At 36.2% G+C, this 18,566-nt stretch overlaps 1 protein-coding gene across 1 annotated transcript in view; it reads left to right on the top strand.

Annotated features, from left to right (window-relative positions):
* Window positions 1-18,566, top strand: part of CYP7B1 (cytochrome P450 family 7 subfamily B member 1) — a 303,001-nt gene that overhangs the window by 259,134 nt on the left and 25,301 nt on the right. Inside the window, exons 3-4 of the mRNA XM_069100023.1 lie at window positions 12,160-12,744; window positions 13,209-13,415. Of these exons, the coding sequence (XP_068956124.1) occupies window positions 12,160-12,744; window positions 13,209-13,415 (792 nt within the window). The remainder of the gene's footprint in view (window positions 1-12,159; window positions 12,745-13,208; window positions 13,416-18,566) is intronic.

Here is an 18,566-nt window from a genome sequence, read left to right as displayed (position 1 = left end):
AGAAATTTAAATTCATTATATGAATGTATATGTGTTTTGCTAACTGTCTGATTAAAGATCACAAAGAAACTTTGATTTTGCATCTCAGATTAGCAGATGGTGGACAGATGGTTTAAATTAATATTAATTTTTTTAAAACATAACTTAAATTGTTTATACTGCAGATTCAAAGTTGGAAAGCCAGCTAACATCTTCAGGGTTATTAACACTCTAAAATCTACTTGCAAAAAGAAGCCAATGAAAACCCTTCATCTCTAAGGGGAAATTGATGAAACCTCAGTAAGAAAGATGGTGGGCAAGACAAAATTGTGTAATGCTAAAATTCATTTTAAATAGAATTGAGGAAAAAAAATGTCTAGGAGCCTTAGAACTCAGTCTCAAGAGTTTTATACAACAAACTTTTGGGGGAGAAGGCAAGGAGTGGGTAGCAGACTATTCAAATTCATATAAAATATATGATTGCTAGATTTGAAGGTTTTGTGTTTAAATTCTGCCTCTGGCTCATTCTAGCTACGCGTCTGTGGACAATTAGCAGCTCTAAGCTTCATACAACTCCTTAAAAATATAAGTTTAGAAAGTATAAGATTCAAATGAATACATATTTTGAAAACAATTCATTATTAAGTGGTTATAAAATATATATTTGTATTAATTTATATGATTGTTTTTAAAAAATGAGTAGATTTTTAAAATTAACTTGTTCTTGGGTCTTTTTCCTCCAAAAAATGATGAGGATATAGAAGGGGAAGGATATGTAAGTTACAGAGTAATTCAGAAACTGATTAGCTAGAAGAATAGGATTTTGGAGTTAAAAGGAATTTTAAAAGTCACATTATGTATCTATCTAATCACTCTCTATTGTTATCAGTATTCTCCCTAAAACATTGCTGTCAGGTCATCAACTAGCCTTGCTTATTTCCACTGAGAAGGAACTCATCTAATTTGAACTGATTATATACAGAACTGACTGCTCATTGTGGACTAACCAATTTTTAAAAAGGAAATAATCTCCAAGAAGTGTGTGTTGAACTTCATTCATATATTATCTGTTGTTTGAATTTCATTTGTAACAAGTACACATTGGCCCCTTTTTTTCAGGGCCAGACCTATTATATGTTCTCTTCACTGAGGAGCCAACATTTTAGCAGATTAGAGGCAGTAATCCAGCAGAACTCTCTCAACATTCCCCTCTGGACAACTTGAAAATAAATCCTTAAATAAAAATGTTTAGTGGCAAAGGCAACAAATGGTCAAAGCTAAATATTCTTCCAGTCTAAAACAACTAAGGAGGTCAGCAATACTAGGTGGGTGCCAGCATGGAGCACACTCATCAATAGCACCAGTGGTGGACCCTGGAGGTGACTGCAGCCACCTTAAACTTAAACTCCTTAAAAAGCAGAATAAAACAAGTGGAAAAGGATATACAAAAAAATTGAAGATAATAATTCCTTAAACTTAAAATTGGACAAGTGAAAGCTAATGACTTCATAAGATGTCAAGAAACAATCAAAGTCAAAAGAAGGGGAGATAGAAGAAAATATCAATTACCTCATAGGATTAAGGAAAGTTAATATAAGAACTATTGGACTACCTGAAAGTCATGATAAGAAAAAAGAGGCTAAACCTCATATGTTAAGAAATTATCAAGGAAAACTGCCCCAACATCTTAGATACAGAGGGTAAAATAGATGCCAAAATCGTCTACCACTCGTAAAATAGATCCCACAATGAAAACTCCCAGGAATATTATAGCCAAGTTCCAGAACTCCCAGGTCAAAAAGAAAATATTTCAGGCGCCCAGAAGAAACCATTCAAATACCATGACATCATAGTCAAGATCAAACAAGGTTTAGCAGCTTTCAGGAACAGAGGGCTTGAAATAAAATATTACAGAAGGCAAAGGTGCTATGATGATAATCAATAATAATCTACCCAGAAAAGTTGAGTACAATATAGGTTGGGGGAATAATGGATATTTAATGAAATAGAGGATTTCCAAACATTCCTAATGAAAACATCAGAGCTAAGTAGAAAATCTGACATTAAAGCAGAAGACTCAAGAGAAGCATATTATGGTAAACATGAAAGAGTAATCATAAAGGACTTGATAAAATTAAACTATATTCCCATGTCAAAAATGATACATGCAACTGCTAAGAACTTTATCATTATTGAGGCAGTTAGAATGAGTCTACATAGACAGAGGGCAGGTGTGTGAGTTGATTATGTTGTGATGATCTAAAAAAAGAAATAATGAGAAAGAGGGATGCACTGAGAGAAGGGGGGAGGGAGAAGTTGAATGGAGAAATTTTTCTCACATGAAAGAAGCATGCAAGGAAGAGCTTTTATAGTAGAGGGGAAATCAAGGGGGCTCGTGACTAGTACTTGAATCTCATTCTCATTGGAATTGGTTCAAAGAGGGAAGAATATGTTTAACACTCAGTCTCATACAGAAATCTATCTTACCCAAGAGGGAAATTGGAGGGGAAAGGGATAAAAGATACAGGGGAGGGGTGACATAAGGGAGGGCATATCAAGGAAGGCAGTGTTCAAAAGCAAAACAGACTTTTGAGAAAGGACAGGATAAAAAGATAGAAGGACAAACAGTAAAGAATAGGATGGGGTGAAATACACAGTAATCATAACTGTGAATGTGAATGGAATGAGCTCTCCCATCAAATGGAAGTAGATAGCTGTTGTTGTTTGCACTTCATCTTTTTTTTAATCAGTTGTTTTTTGTTCATTTAGTATTTAAGGTTAGTATGACACTTGAGGAATTGGTTGCATTGTTGTATATATACAGATCTTATAATATGGAAATTTATAACTATTGAGATATATGTACATATATGTATTTATGTATATATTACATATATACATATATGTATTTATGTATATATTACATATATATGTATTTATGTATATATTACATATATACATATATATATTTATGTGTGTATATATTACATATATATTTATGTGTATATATTACATATATGTATTTATGTGTGTATATATTACATATATGTATTTATGTGTGTATATATATACATATGTAGACAAAATCAGGTCTTCTGGAAAGGTGATACATGGGGCCATGCTGTAGAGCCCTAATGGAGGGGAGCACAAAGGTAATCAATGCATTAATAAAGAATTACTACTAGGGGCGGCCAGGTGGCTCAGCGAGTAAGATCACTGGCTCCAGTTTCAGGATGACCTGGGGTTCAAATCCGGTCTCAGATACTTACCCCCACACCCAGAAATAACTGGCCATGTAACCTTGAGCGAGTTACTTAACCCTGATTGCTCATAAAAAAAAAAAGAATGACTACTGTAAGGTGTTTTGTATCCAGTAGTATTGTCTTCCAGACTTACAGGAGCCTGTAGCATTTACATACAAGGCAGGTAGTTTATATGCCTGTGGGGTGCTGACTCTGCTTGACATCAACTAGTGAGACTATACCAGTCATATCCAGTTTCATATGCAAACAACAACAGGGTTTAACAAATACTAGTTACACTGTACTGTTCCCCATTTCTAACTTTAGGAAGAGACGAGCATATTCATAGGTTTTACATTTCTAATGTTCAATCACTAATCAGAGGAAGAATTTGACCTATTTCAAAAGCACATCATACATAAATAACCCTTTAACCACTGTCACATTCTCTTGATGGCAGCACATTAAAAGGTTTTAAAATTGCTTCTCCTTCTGGATTCCCCACAGAGTATCTGTGCTCTTCTGTAAACGACTGTCCTCCACATTCAGGTTTACCTTCACTGTATCTGAAAAACCATTCTGCCCCAAGATACATAGGACACTAAGGAAGACATCTTCATTAATGCCATATAGGCCCTTAATCATGGTGGAAATTGGATGCACTCTCCTAAGATTCTTCATAATGCTTTCTGCCAGATCTGCTACAGACAAAGCCCAGGAAGTGTAACCCTTCAGCTTTATCACCTCATATACACTTTCAACCACCTGTTTATGAACATCCTTCCAATTCTCTGAATCAGCATCAGTTCCCAAAGGAAGATGAAGATTTTTCAGAAACACACTGGCAACATTCACACCACTCCATACAGGAACACTGGAGTCTCCGTGTTCCCCAAGGACCCATTCATGACAACTTGAAGAATGGACACCAAGTCTCTCTCCCATTAGGTAGCAGAAACAGGCAGAATCCAGATTATAACCATTTCTAATAACATGGTTTTTAGGAAAGCCACTTTGCTTCCAGGTCACATAATTCAAAATATCCACTGGATTGGAAACAATAAGCAGCTTGCAATTAGGGCTGTATTTAACAATCTTGGGAATGATGAATTTTAAGATATTCACATTATGCTATACCAAATTAAGAAAACTTTCTCCCTCCCTGCCCCAGCTGTAACAATGACCAGTTTGGGGTTTGCAGTCACACTGTGGTCTTTGCCAGAAACAATCTTTGGCATTTTGAGGAAAAAGCTGCCATGTTGGAGATCCATCATCTCTCCCTTTAGTTTGTCTCCTATTACATCAACTAGGACAATTTCATTAGTCAAATACTTTGTTAAGATACTGATTGTACATGCCATGCCAACTACACCACCCCCAACAACAGTGATTCTCGTTCTGGGGAACTTGATCTTCCTTCAGCACATTCAAAATCAGCTGATCCATAACAGTAGATGCCATTTGGAGGTGTATCTGAGTTCAAACCAAGGTTTCTGGTCAGGCTGCAAAAGTTCTGAGTTAGATGTGAGACTGCTGCTCCCAGACTCTGCCCTTTATTCTTAAAATGGACTGTGGTGTCAGGAAAGTGATGACATGACTTGCAAGTGAATTGAATTTATAGGTTGTGCAAAGTCACCAGCCTCACTTTCTCCTCCAGAGCCATCTGGGTCCAGTGGCAAGATATAGATCAGGATGGCTGATATGATGGCAAGTAGATAGCAGAATGAATTAGAAATCAGAAACCAAAAATGCATTGCTTAGGAGAGACACACTTGAAACACAAGAGTAGGCCTAGAGTTAAAATAAGGATCTGGAGAAGAATCTATTGTCCTTCAACTTAAGTAAAAAACATAGGGCATAGCAATCATGATCCCAGACAAATTAAAGCAAAAGTAGACCTAATTCAAAGAGATAACTGGGGAAACTATATTTTGTTTCAAAGGTACCATAGGGTAGGAGAGGATTCTGGGAAGATGAAAGAGTAGGTCAGAAAACTGTCAGTTCTGCAAATTTCCTCCTCAAAAAAAGATGAAGCATTGTCTCAGAGCAGCAAAAATAAACATGGGGCAAAGCAGTTGGCCTCCTAGGAAAATTTGAGAAGACCCCAGGAAAGACCTGACCCTGTGGTGGGTAGATTCAGCCAGAGTGAAGTGCAAATACCTCTAGACAACCTGGACAGAATCAACAAACAACAAGCCCTAGGGGCATCTGGGTTGAGTGAGTGGCTACTTTAACCTCTGAAACTTTCATTTTGCAAATAATGTTGGGGGGGGGGGGTGTCTAATGACTGAGTTGGAGAAGATTGAAGGACATTCCATTGTCAAAGCTTTCCAAGCACTGTTGTGCTGACCTGACTATCCTGGGTTGTGGCTGCAGGGGAGAAGGAGCTAGCAAGCACCTGGTGAATGTAGTACTGAGAGGCAGAGACCCTATTGGCTGTAGGAACTTGCAAGAGATCAAAGTCCCTTGTTTCATTTCTAGCACAGAGAGGGCAGCTGTTGTCTGCAGCCACTGGAAGTATGACAGGGAGCAAGATCATTTGTGGGACAGTGTGGCCAGGGACCCTAATGGCTGAAGACTGCAGAAGAAAACCCAAGGCTTATACCCAGGATAGATTTCAGAAAATAACAGTAAGAAGGACCTGAGACTTGGGGTATCATTCCCCACCACTCAGGACTAGAACTTGATTATAATTATAGCTGCTAAAAATAAAAAAAAATTAAAATGAGCAAGCAAAGGAGAAAAAACCAAACAATAAATAATTACTACAGGGATAGAGAAGATCTAGGTTCATTTTCAGAGGAAGATAATGGAACTAAAAAAGCCCTCCTTTTTCCATAAGAAACATCAAGTGGTCCCAAACACAAAAAGAGTTCTTACAAGAACTTAAGAAAGACTTTAAAAATCAAATAAGAGAAATTGAGGAAAAAATCAGAAAAAAATAAGAGCAATCCAAGAAAGTTATGAAAAGAAAATCAAGCAACTCAAAACAGAGAATCAAAAACTTAAGGAAGAAAATAATTCCTTGAAAAATAGAATTGAACAAAGGGAAGCTAATGACATTCTAAGTAGCAAGAAATCATAAAATCAAAAGGATGAAAAAGATAGAAGAGAAAGTAAAACATCTCATCAGAAAAACAACTGATCTGGAGAACAGATCAAGAAGAAATATTGTAAGAATAGTTGAACTACCTGAAATTTTCAATTAAAAATAGAATCTTGATACAATATTAAAAGAAATTATCAAAGAAAATTGCCCTGAATTTCTAGAACAAGAAGGCAAAGCAGAAATAGGAAAAAAAATCCACCAATCGTCACCTGAAAGAGATCCCAGGATAAAAGCATACAGGAATTTCATAGCCAAGTTTCAAAGCTCCCAGGTTAAGGATAAAATGTTGGAAACAATGAGAAAAAAATTAATTTAAATGTCATGGAGCTAAAATAAAGATTATGTAAGACTTAGCAACTACTACATTGAAGGACCATACATCTTGTAATACTCTGTTCCATAGAGCAAAATAGCTGGGGTCATGCCTAAGGGTAATCAATCAGAAATGACATTGCTAGAAGGGATGAGGGAAAAGAGGCACACTAACAAATTGTTGGTGGAGTTGAGAACTGATCCCACCATTCTCGCTATCAAACTATCTATACACTTTGGTCTAGAAATACCATTACTAGGTCTGTACCTCAAAGATATCAAAGGGAAAGGGAAAGGATCTATATGTACATAAATATTTATAACCACTCTATTTTGTTGTGGCAAAGAATTAGAAATTTAGGAGATGCTCATAAATTGGGGAATGGATTAACAAGTTGTAGCATATGATGGTGATGAAGTACTATTGTATTATAAGAAATGATGAGGGGGCATAGCTTCAAGAAAAAAAAAACGTAGCAAAATTCATATAAAATGATGTAATATGTAGTAAGAAGGGGTGGCCAGGTGGCACAGTGAATAGAGCTCTGGCCCTGTAGTCAGGAGGACCTGAGTTCAAATCCAGCCTCAGACACTTAACACAAAACCAGCCATGTGACCTTGGGCAAGTCTCTTAACCCCAATTGCCCTACCTTACCCCCTCCAAAAATAAAAAAAACAAAACAAAACAAATCTAAAATGAAGTAAGAAGCACTGGGAGATCATTGTGCACAATAACAGCAATGTTGCAATGAGGATCAATTTAAGACTTGTCTGTTCTGCAGTAATCCAAGATAATCTCAATAGACTTGTGATTTTTTTTTTTTATAAATGGTATTCACCTTCAGGGAGGGAATTGATGAACTGAGTGTAAATGAAGTATAATTTAATTGCTATCTCTTTTATCTTCTTTCTTTGTTTCTTTCCTTTTTTCTTCTTTCTTTCTTTTCTTCCTTCCTTGTTTGTTTCTTTCTCTTTCTTTCTTCCCTACTTTCTTTCTCTTTCTTTCTTCCTCTCTTTCTCTCTTTTTCTTAAAATATAGCTAGTAAGGAAATATAGTTTTTTTTTTAATCTTTCATTTATTTACTTTAGTTTTCAACATCCATTTCCACAAGATTTTGACTTACAAATTTTCTCCCCATCTTTCCTCTACCTCCATCCCAAGACAGTGAGCCTACTGAATACCACTTCCTCCAATCTGCTCTCCCTTATGTCCTTCCACAGTCCCCCACCTAACTTTCTAGTAGGGCAAGATAGGTTTCTATGCCCTAGTGCCTCTTTATCCTATTTTCCAGTTGCATATAAAAACAGTTTCTATTAACATTTGTTTTTAAAATTTTGATTTCCAGATTTGTTGCCTTCTTCCCTCCTCACCCACCCCCACTGGAAAGGCAAGCAATTCAATATAAGTTGTACATGTGTAGCTATGCAAAATGTTTGCATAGTAGCTATATTGTGAAAGACTAATAATATTTCCCTCCATCCTATCCTGTCCCCCACTTATTCTATTTTCTCCTTTGACCTTTTCAAAAAAGTTTTCAAAAGTGTTTGCTTCTAACTACCCTCTACCCCAATCTGCCCTCCCTTCTATCACCATTCCTCTTATCCCCTTCCCCCTCCACTTTCCTGTAGGGTATGATACCCAAATGAGTGTGTTTAATATTCCTTCCTTAAGCCAAATTCAATATGTGTAAGGTTGACCCTTTCACCTTCTTGCTCTTCCCCTCCATTGTAACAGTTTTCTCTTGCCTCTTTTATATGAGATAATTTACCCTATTCTATCTCCTCCACTTTTCCTCTTATATTCCTCTCTCACCTATTAATTTTATTTTTAGATATCATCCCTTCCTATTCAACTGATCCTGTACCCTCTGTCTATGTATACATGTACACACATATACACACACTCACATATGTATTTAAACACACATACATATGCCCTCCTATACACACACACACACACACATATATATATATATATATATATATATATATATTCTTTTCAACTATCCTCATACTGAGAAAAGTCTCATGAGTTACAATGATTGTTTTTCCATGTAAGAATGTAAATAGTTCAACTTTAATAAGTTCCTTATGATTTCTTTTTCATGTTTACCTTCTCATGCTTCTCTTGCTTCTTGTATTTGAAAGTCAAATTTTCTGTTCAACTCTGGTTTTTTCATCAAGAATACTTGAAAGTCCTGTTTCATTGAATGACCATATTTTCCCCTGAAGCATTATACTCAGTTTTGATGAGTAGGTGATTCTTGGTTTTAATCCTAGTTCCTTTGACCTTTGGAATATGATATTCCAAGGCCTTCAATCCCTTATTGTAGAAGCAGCTAGATCTTGTGTTATACTTATTGTATTTCCACAATACTCAAATTGTTTCTTCCTGAGAGCTTATAATATTTTCTCCTTGACCTGAGAATTCTGGAATTTAGCTATGATATCCCTATGAGTTTTCTTTTTGAATCTTTTTCAAGAGATGATAGGTGAATTCTTTCAATGTCTATTTTTCCCTCTGGTTCTAGAATATCAGGACATTTTTTCTTGAGAATTTCTTGAAGGATGATTTCTAGGGTCTTTTTTTTTATCATGACTTTCAGGTAGTCTAATGATTTTTAAATTATCTCTCCTGGATCTATTTTCCAGGTCAGTGGTTTTTCCAATGAGAAATGTCACTTTGCCTTGATTTCTTATAAAGTCATTAGCTTCCATTTGCTGCAATCTAATTTTGAAGGAATTATTCTCTTCGGTGAGTTTTTGAAATTCCTTTTCCATCTGGCCAAGTTAGCTTATTAAGGCATTCTTCTCATTGGCTTTTTGGTCCTCTTTTGACATTTATTAGTCTATTTTTGGTTGTTTTTGCTTTTTGGAGGGGGAGGGCAGGGCAATAGTGGTTAAGTGACTTGCCCAAGGTCACAGAGCAAGTAAGTGTTAAGTGTCTGAGGCTGGTTTTGAACTCAGATCCTCCTGACTCCAAGGTTGGTGCTCTATTCACTGCACCCCCTAGCTGCTCCTAGTCTATTTTTTAAGGTGTTATTTTCTTCAGTATTTTTTGGGTCTCCTTTAGCAGGCTGTTGACTCACTTTTCATTATTTTCTTGCATTATTCTATTTTCTTTTCCCAATTTTTCCTCCACTTCTCTTATTTGATTTTCACAATCCTTCTTGAGCTCCTCCATAGCCTGTAACCAATTCATATTTTTTCTTGGAAACTTTTGATGCAGGATTTTTAACTCTGCTGTCTTCCTCTGGTTCCATGTTTTGATCCTTTTTGTCCCCCCAAAAAGAATTCTTTGGTCCAGTTGTGCTTCCTCTGCTTGCTTATCTTGCCAACCAATTACTAGACTTTTGAGCTCTTTGCCATGGTAGAACTCTGCTTCCAGAGTGGAGAGAGCTGTGTCCCAAATTGCAGGGGTTTTCACAAATGTCAGAACTCTGAGGAGGGTGCCCTCTCTATAGCCACCACGAGTTCTGGAACACTGGTGTTTCTCACCCAGGATCACCACCCAAGACTGTGACCCAGATACAAGCAGGACAAAGCAAGAGCAATTACACTCTGAATGGTTGCTTGGTCCCTCTCTCATCTGCAGGCCAGGAGCTCCAGCGGCAGCCATTTGGTAGGAGCTGCATCCACCCCGCCCCCACCTGTCCCCCCAGGGGCAGGGGCCAGACCATGCTCTTCTGTCTTCTAGTTCCAACAGAGTTTCCTATTGACCTTTTTACTTTCTATGTAGCATTTATGGGTTGAGATGTCTGGAATCTGCTACAGTTGCTGGCGATTCACTCTCCTGAAGTCTGCTGTGGCTGGTCTGTGCCACTGGTTGGAACCACCCCAGGTCTGGGCTGTTGGGACTGCTCAGCCCCCAGTCCAGTGCAATAGACCCTTCCAGTCAGCCTTCCAGGCTGCCTTCAGTTGGAGATTTGTTCCTCTCTGTCACTCTGTGGGTTCTGTAGCTCTATAATTTGTTAAGAGTCATATTTTACAGGTAGGAGGTGGTTGGTGCTGGAGCTTATGCAAGTTCCTGTTTTTAACTCCACCATCTTGGCTCCACCCTCTAAAATGATGTTTTGCATTATTTCAAATGTATAATGCATATCAATTTGCTTATCTTCACAGTGTGGAGAGTAGATTGAGGGGGTGGGAGAGAATTTGGAATTCAATTTAAAAAGAAATGTTAAAAAATTAATAATAATGGTTTAAATAAAGAATCCCTACACCAGCACTCAGCTTTTTATTGGATGGGGTAATATTTCCCTGTATAAGAAAATGTCTGAATAAATCCCATTATTGAATAATATCTATTCATTAATAGTTATTTATTACCAGAAAGTACCTTCAGAAGTCATTTGGCATGAAGAAGCAATGTACCTCCATGGAAAGGACATCACACTGGGAATTAAGAAACCTATGTTCTAGTTCTTACTGGATATGTGACCTTAGACAGCTCCCCTAACCTCAATTAAAGCCCCGAGTTTCCTCAATACTAAAATGAAGAGCTTATAGTACATATCTTAAATCTTTTTCAACTTACTATGGTTCGTTTATCTGGACTATTGTCAGAATCCTATCATTGGCACAGAAGGGGAAAATAGAGTATTCGTTACTTTAAAAAAAACTTTTATTTTTCAAAATAGTTGTCTCAGCTAAGGTTAAATATTTTAACTATGTGTCCTCATCTTAGTCAGTTGTTCAACAGAATAGTCAATGGAGACATGAGTTCAAACCTGGTCTCAGACACTTAGAAGCTGTGTGTGACCCTGGGCAAGTCATTTAACCTTTCTTTGTCTCAGTTTCCACAACACTAAAATGATGATAAATGGCACCTACCCACTCGGGTTGTTGTGAGGATAAAATGAAATAATATTTGTAAAGTGCTTTGTAAACCTCAACATGCTATAGAAATTCAAACTGTTATTGGTAAAATGTTTGTTTTGTTTTTAACCAGGACTATGATTTCACTAGAACAAAGAGTTACTTTTAATAGTACAAATCTGAAGCCATTCTGCAGTTAAGGGAATTGCCTGGGACATTTGGAAATTGGGCTATTTACTCAGGATTACACAGTCAGTGTATGTCAGAGGCAGAATTTGAATCAAGGTGTTCTGGAGTCTGAGACCTATCAGATCACTTTTTACACTTCATTGTATTGTTTTCTCAGCAAATTAAATAAAAGAAACAAAAAGAAGTTTAAGGGGGAAGGACTAGTCATAGAAGAAAAAAATGGACAGCATTATTCCACATACCAAATTTTTTTGAGTCATGATCAAATTGTTATACTAAACCATTCTTACTATTTCTATTTAGTCATAGGATATTTTTAGTTGATGTTTGTTATCTTTTATTTTTAAAGAAAACTTTGAATTTTATTTTTAAGAAATGCATGTTTTCATTTTTATGATACTGAATGCTTTCTAGTGCCAATAAAAATTAAGCTAAAATTTCAAGTTTCCTTTAATATAACTGTTACTACCTTCAGGTATTTTCATGAAATTATTTATCTCTTTCTTTTAGGAAAGTACTTTACCTTTATACTGAATCCATTCCAGTATGCATTGGTGATAAAAAACCACAAACAATTTGCTTTTGACAAGTTTAGAGATGAAATATTAGGCAAAGTTTTCTTGGTCCCAACTGGATTCCCAGAAATGATGAGTAGAATGAAAGACACCTATAAATTTCTACAAAGCAAAAGTTTAAGCTTGTCTTGTAACATTCTAATGCAGAATCTTCAGCACATCGTCAAGGAGCAACTTTCACAAGCCAAAAATTGGGAAACAAATCAATTGTGCAAGTTTTGTACATCAATAATATTTGAAGCCACATATTTAACCTTTTATGGGAAGGATCCTAGCACAAATTCAAGTAAATTTATACATGAATTAAGAGAAGATTTTGTTAAGTTTGATGATGAATTCTTGAGCTTTTTGTCACCTTTTTCTACATTATCACTAAGATCTGCCAAGAATATTCGAAAAAAGTTGATACAAAATTGTTCATCAGAGCGCATCTCCAAAATGCAAGAAACATCAGAAATTGTTAGAACTAGAAGAATTATTCTTGAGAAATGTACAGAGCTCCAAGAGCATGAAAAAGGAGGTAAGAAACTTGTGAGTGATTACTTGTCAAAATAAAATAATTTACTATAGACCTTTGAAATTAAAAGACAAAATGGCGACCTTGAAATTTTTTATGCTCTTTCTAATTGGCTAATGATAAAATGTTTCACTCTGAAACAACCGTCTATGATAATTGATTTTTTTTTTTTTTGCTGAGGTGGTAAAACAAGATACTTAACGGTGATAATGAGAAAGATTATAACTGAGCTGCATTTACTCCCTTTACCCTTTCCTTTCCCTTCCCCTTTCATCCCCCCCCCCCAACATTACATTTTAAACTATTCTCATTAAGCAGAAAATTAGACTTCAGAAGCCTATTGGTCCTCATTAGCATTCACTGATCCTTGGCTGGGTCTGTGTCCTAACATCTTTTAATTAGCACACTGCAAATCTAATCAGTGTAATAAACGCTATTAATCTTCCTTTTCACTTATTTTCTCCCAGCACATCATCTTGCCTTTCTGTGGGCCTCTGTGGCAAACACGATTCCAGCTACATTCTGGACAGTGTATTATCTTCTGCAGCACCCAGAAGCTGTTGCAGTGTTGCGTGATGAAATTGACCATTTGCTACAGTCAACAGGTCAAAAGAAAGAGCCTGATTTTAACATCCTGTTCACCAGAGAACAATTGGACAGCTTGGTCTACCTAGGTAATTTATATTTATCTGTTATGAAGAGAAAAAGGTACCTCTCTCCAAACTGTGTTTATCACTCATTTCTGTTTACTGAGAGGTGGAGGACACAGCTGCTTAATTGACATAATAACACCCATTTACATCAATTATGAATTATGTAGTTTATAGCTGTAGATACTCTCATTGCATGTAAACATTAAGGCCTAGGTAATTAACTATGCAAGGTATGCAAAAAAGCTAAATTAGAGCTTTGCAATTATTTGAGAAAAGTTTATGCCTATTAAGTTGTTTGATTCTGAGCATCTGGTGGAGTGTTAATACATTCCAAACAGCATTAAACTTTATTGACAAGAAAGGTATATATATTTTTTTCATTTAAAAAGAAAGTATTTTAGAAGATGAACTTGTATACAAAATCCTTTTTTTATTCCGTAACATAGTGCTTGTACATTTACTCTTAAAGTTGTATTTTCTGTGCAGCTTAGAATTTGTAATTCTTATGGAAATATAAAAAAACAATTCTGATAGAAATTCATGATGTGCAAAAAATTCAATACAATTCAATAGAAATATTAAAATCATAAAGGAAATAGTTGATTGAAGAGATATATGTGGCTGTTTGAAATTATAGCCTAAGTTGCTAAAGATTAGATGTTTCCATCCCTTCATAGGGTATGGAAAAGCCTTCATAGGCTTATTTTAAAGTGTTATGGGGTTTTCATCTCAGTTCTTTTCTGAAACAAAAAAAGGCATACCTGTTTACTAGATGCTGTAAAGGTGGATAGTAGAAATGAAAGACACCTCAAAGAACTTTGAGCCCAGTCCATCTATCCCTTATCAAAAACCCTTCTATAGCATTCCTAAAAAGTGTTCATCCAACCACCACTTGAATACCACTTGGAAGGGGAACTCCATTCATTTGGAAGTTTTTTTTTTCTTATATGCAGTAGGTATGTCCATATTATTAATTCACTCCTGCTCATTAAACAATTTCCAACATATGAAAAGAAGAGAAAATGGTTGTCCTCCATGTCTACCCTACTGGAATTGTCTAGTTGAGTACTATATTCCAGAATAAAATGTTCCTGCTCTCTTTTGCCATCCAAGTTAGAATAAAACTTGAGCAAATAGTCATTAAAATTGAGAGTGTTTAAATAACAACAACAAAAAGGCAAAAGCAGAAATGTTGGAGTCAATTTAGTAGTCTTTTAGCCTTTAGTCATTTTAGGGATTGAGGCCAAGTCATGTGTTTCCCATTTTACAAAACTAAGAAAATGAAATAATGTACTTACTGGTTGTGATTCTTTTGCTATCCTGTGAATGACATTGACCAAGTAATTTAACCTCATTAAATTAATTTAATGAGCCTCCTTTTTTCTATTTCCAGAACATGATAATATTTATAACACTTCACATTCATTCAACAAATATTATTTGTTAAGTGCCTACAGCATATGAGTCTTATAGAGAGACATAAAGATGTGTGTTAAAAAAAAAAGGTTCCTCCCTCAGGGAACTTACCATCAAGTAGGGGAAATAAGACATATACACAATTAAAGGTAATATAAGGTCATATGTGACTAGTACCTAAGGAGGTTAAAGTGACTCTATCTGAAGAAATCAGAAAGATTTTATTCTGATAAATTTAGTAAACCTTTACTAAGTGTCTACTGTTTAAGGCACTAAACTAGGTACTGGAGATAGACAGAAACATAGTAATTCCTACAAATCAAGGTCCTCTATTGGAGAGAAATCTATCACATATACAAATATGTGTTGAACAAGAATAGTTGAGAGAACAGAACATTAACAGCTGGGAAAATCATGAAAAGCATAATGGAAGAGGTGGCACCAAAACTGAGCCTTGAAAGTTGAAAGAAGATGCGGGTTGAGACAGGCAAAAATAAAGATGGCATTTCTTTCAGGCATGGGAAATTACTTCTGTGCATGTGTAAAAGCAGGGAATGTGTAGCCATCCAGGTTGCCAAGAATGTACTGTCTGGAAATTTTTTTTTTTCTGTAAAGGATGAATTGGAGTGAGGAAAGAATAGAAACAATTATTCTGTTAGTCCAGGCAAGAAATGATGATACTCTGAACCAGGGGGATGGCTGTGAGTGAAACATGTTAGAATTTTTAGGGAGGTAGAGCCATTAAAAGTATAAAACCATTCAAAGTCATTGTTGAGTGAGAAAGATGGGATAGAAAGAAAAAAATCAAATATGACTTCTTCAAGTTTTCAAACCTGGGTGCCTGGGGGGATGGCAAAAGAATTCCTTCAGCAACAATAGGGAAGATGGGAGAAGGCCAGTTTAAGAGAGGAAAATAAATTCTGCTTTGAACACACTGAATTTGAGAAACTATGGAACTTCTAGAAGGAAATATCTAGCAATCAAGGTAATGGCACATAGTTGGAGTTCATGAGAAAGAGATTATTGTCTACTGTTCAGTCATTTTAGTCATGTCCGACTCTTCATGAACCCATTTGAGGTTTTCTTGATAAAGATACTAGAGTAGTTTAGCATTTTCTTTTCTAGCTCATTTTGCAGATGAGGAAACTGAGGAAAACAGGGTTAAGTGATTTGGCAAGGCTCCCACAGCTAAGTGTCAGAGTCTGGATTTGAACTCAGATCTTCCTGACTCTGGGTCAGGTGCTTTATCCACTATTCCACCCAGCTTCCCAAGAAAGACATTAGGGTTGCATGTGTACATTTGCATAGAAATCATCTGCATAGAAATGTTGATTGAACCTATGGAAGCTAAGGACATATTCAAGATAGCAAGGGAATGGGGCGGCTAGGTGGTGCAGTGAATAGAGCACCAACTCTGGAGTTGGGAGGACTTGAATTCAAATCCGACCTCAGACACTTAACACTTATTAGCTGTGTGACCTTGGGCAAATCACTTAACCCCAACTGTCCTGCCTTCCCCTCCAAAAAAGAAAAAAAGAAAAAGAAAAAAAAAGATAGCAAGGGAAGAGAGAGAAGAAAAAGGAGCTCAAAAGAAAACTTTAGGGAACAACCATGCCAAGAAGATGGATGATGGTCTAGCAAAGGAGGCAAGGGCCAGGAAATAACAACGTCATGGAAGGCCAAAGGAGAAGAGAATACTCTGCCCAAAGCTGCAGATAAGTTAACAAGAGTGAGATGAGAAAAGACCATTGAATTTAATGGTTAATTTAACTTTGGTGAAAGTGGTTTCAGTTGAAATATGGGTTTGAAAACCAGGTAGCAAGTGGGGTGGTAAGGAAGTGGGGTAGCACGTCTAAATAAGCCTCTTTGCTAATACCATTTGAAAGAGGAGAAATAGAGGATAATAATTTGAGGGGATGGCAATCTCATGAGGGTATCATGAAGGGAGAAGCATCTAAACTGGACTTGAAAGTAGATTGGAGGATAGAATACTACAGAGAATGTTAGCAAATCAATGAAGACAGAAAAATATTTATGTGCCAGAAAATATGTGAAGAGGAGTTATAGGAGACAAGATTAGAAAAATGGGTTATATCCAAATTTTTGAGGTCTTTGAATGGAAAATTAAGACATATAAGCTTTATTTGATAGATAGTAGAGAATCATTCTAGGGTTTTTACCTAGCACAGTGCTAGTCAGAACTCTTCTTTGGGAAGATTCATTTAACTATGCTATATAAAAGGTATAAGTAGTACCATGTCATATTATATAGAAAACTGGCTTTGAGGTTGGGAAGAGTTGGTTGTAGTTCCTGACTCAAGTACATATTGACTGTGTGACCATGGACAACTTACTTAATCTCTCAATACCTCAGGTAACTCTCAGACTTTAAGTTGCAGAGCAGATGCCTGTCTTTATTAATAGAGAGTATTTCCTCACAGGGAAGTTCTTCATCAATGAAACATCATAGGTATGACCCAAGAAAGGGGGAAAATAAGATGGATTGGAGTGGAGAACGACTGGAGACTTGGAGACCAGTAAGAAAGCTATTGAAATAGGCCAACTAACAGTTAGTGAGGTCCTGAATTTGAATGGTAATGAAAAGGTTGGATTCAATACATATTGTATAGATAGAATTAAAAGAATTTGGCATTTAATTGGGTGCAAAGGAGAAATTGCTGATGATTTGAGGTTTTGAGCACAGATTAACTTGGAGAATAATGCTATCATCAATAGAAATAGAAAAGTTAAAAAGAAACATGGGGGAATGAAGTTGGAAAGATTATAAAGTATTTGAGGGACTCAACAGGTAGTGAGATCTAGCAGGTATCTGGAGAAGTCAAAATTGGAAGTATAGATTTAGCAAGTTCATTTAGAGATGAGAATTTAAGTCACTGGGAGTAGATGAGATGATCAGGGAAGATTGTTGAGAGAAGACAGCACAAAGAGAATAAACATATTAAATACTGATTTGGGGCTTGCTAAGCTCTTTGAAGATAATATCTCATTTGACCCTCAAAACAAACTTGTGAGGTAGGTGCCATTAAAATTCCCTTCTTTCAGTTGACCAATATGAAGCAGAAAGAGATTAGGGGACTTGCCTAGAATCACACAGCAATTAAGTATCTGCAGTCAAATTTGAACTCAGTTCTTCCTGACTGCAGGCCCGGCACTCCTGCTGAGCAACCTAGCTCCCTTTCCTCTGTTGAAAGAGGGAATAGAAAAAGTTCAAGGACAAAGATTTGAGGAATGTCTCCTCCTAAGACTTAGAATGAGCAAGAGAAGCCAGGAAATGAGACAGTGATGAAGAAGGTTAGAAGAAAAACACGTTTATAGCCATAAATAATGTTTCTTACTGCCTAGTACCATTTGACAGATTTAGAGGTAAAGACAAGACCAAAGACATGAAGATACCTGTTTTGAGAAATTTGCCCCTTGGTTGATGACTTAAGATTATGGAGGAAGTAATGTGAAGGAAGCTTATATTTGTTACCAGCTGTAGTTCAGAAGATAAGTGGTGTTTTTCCCTCTATATTTTTTATACAGTACCAGCGAAAGATTTATTTCATTCGTGGAGAGAATTACATACAGACACATAGCATACAGACATATAAACTCTAACTGTATGTATACTTCTATGGTTATTACATATATATGCATATATGTGTGTGCATATGTTTATTTTATATATCTATATGTAGATAGATAGATAGATAGATAGATAGATAGATAGATAGATAGATAGATAGATAGATA

Source organism: Petaurus breviceps, unplaced genomic scaffold, assembly GCF_028583685.1.
Source record: "Petaurus breviceps papuanus isolate PSGF00001 unplaced genomic scaffold, PetGlider_PUasm1.0 38, whole genome shotgun sequence".
Classification (NCBI taxonomy): Eukaryota; Metazoa; Chordata; class Mammalia; order Diprotodontia; family Petauridae; genus Petaurus; species Petaurus breviceps.
This window is presented reverse-complemented; position numbering and strand designations above follow the sequence as displayed.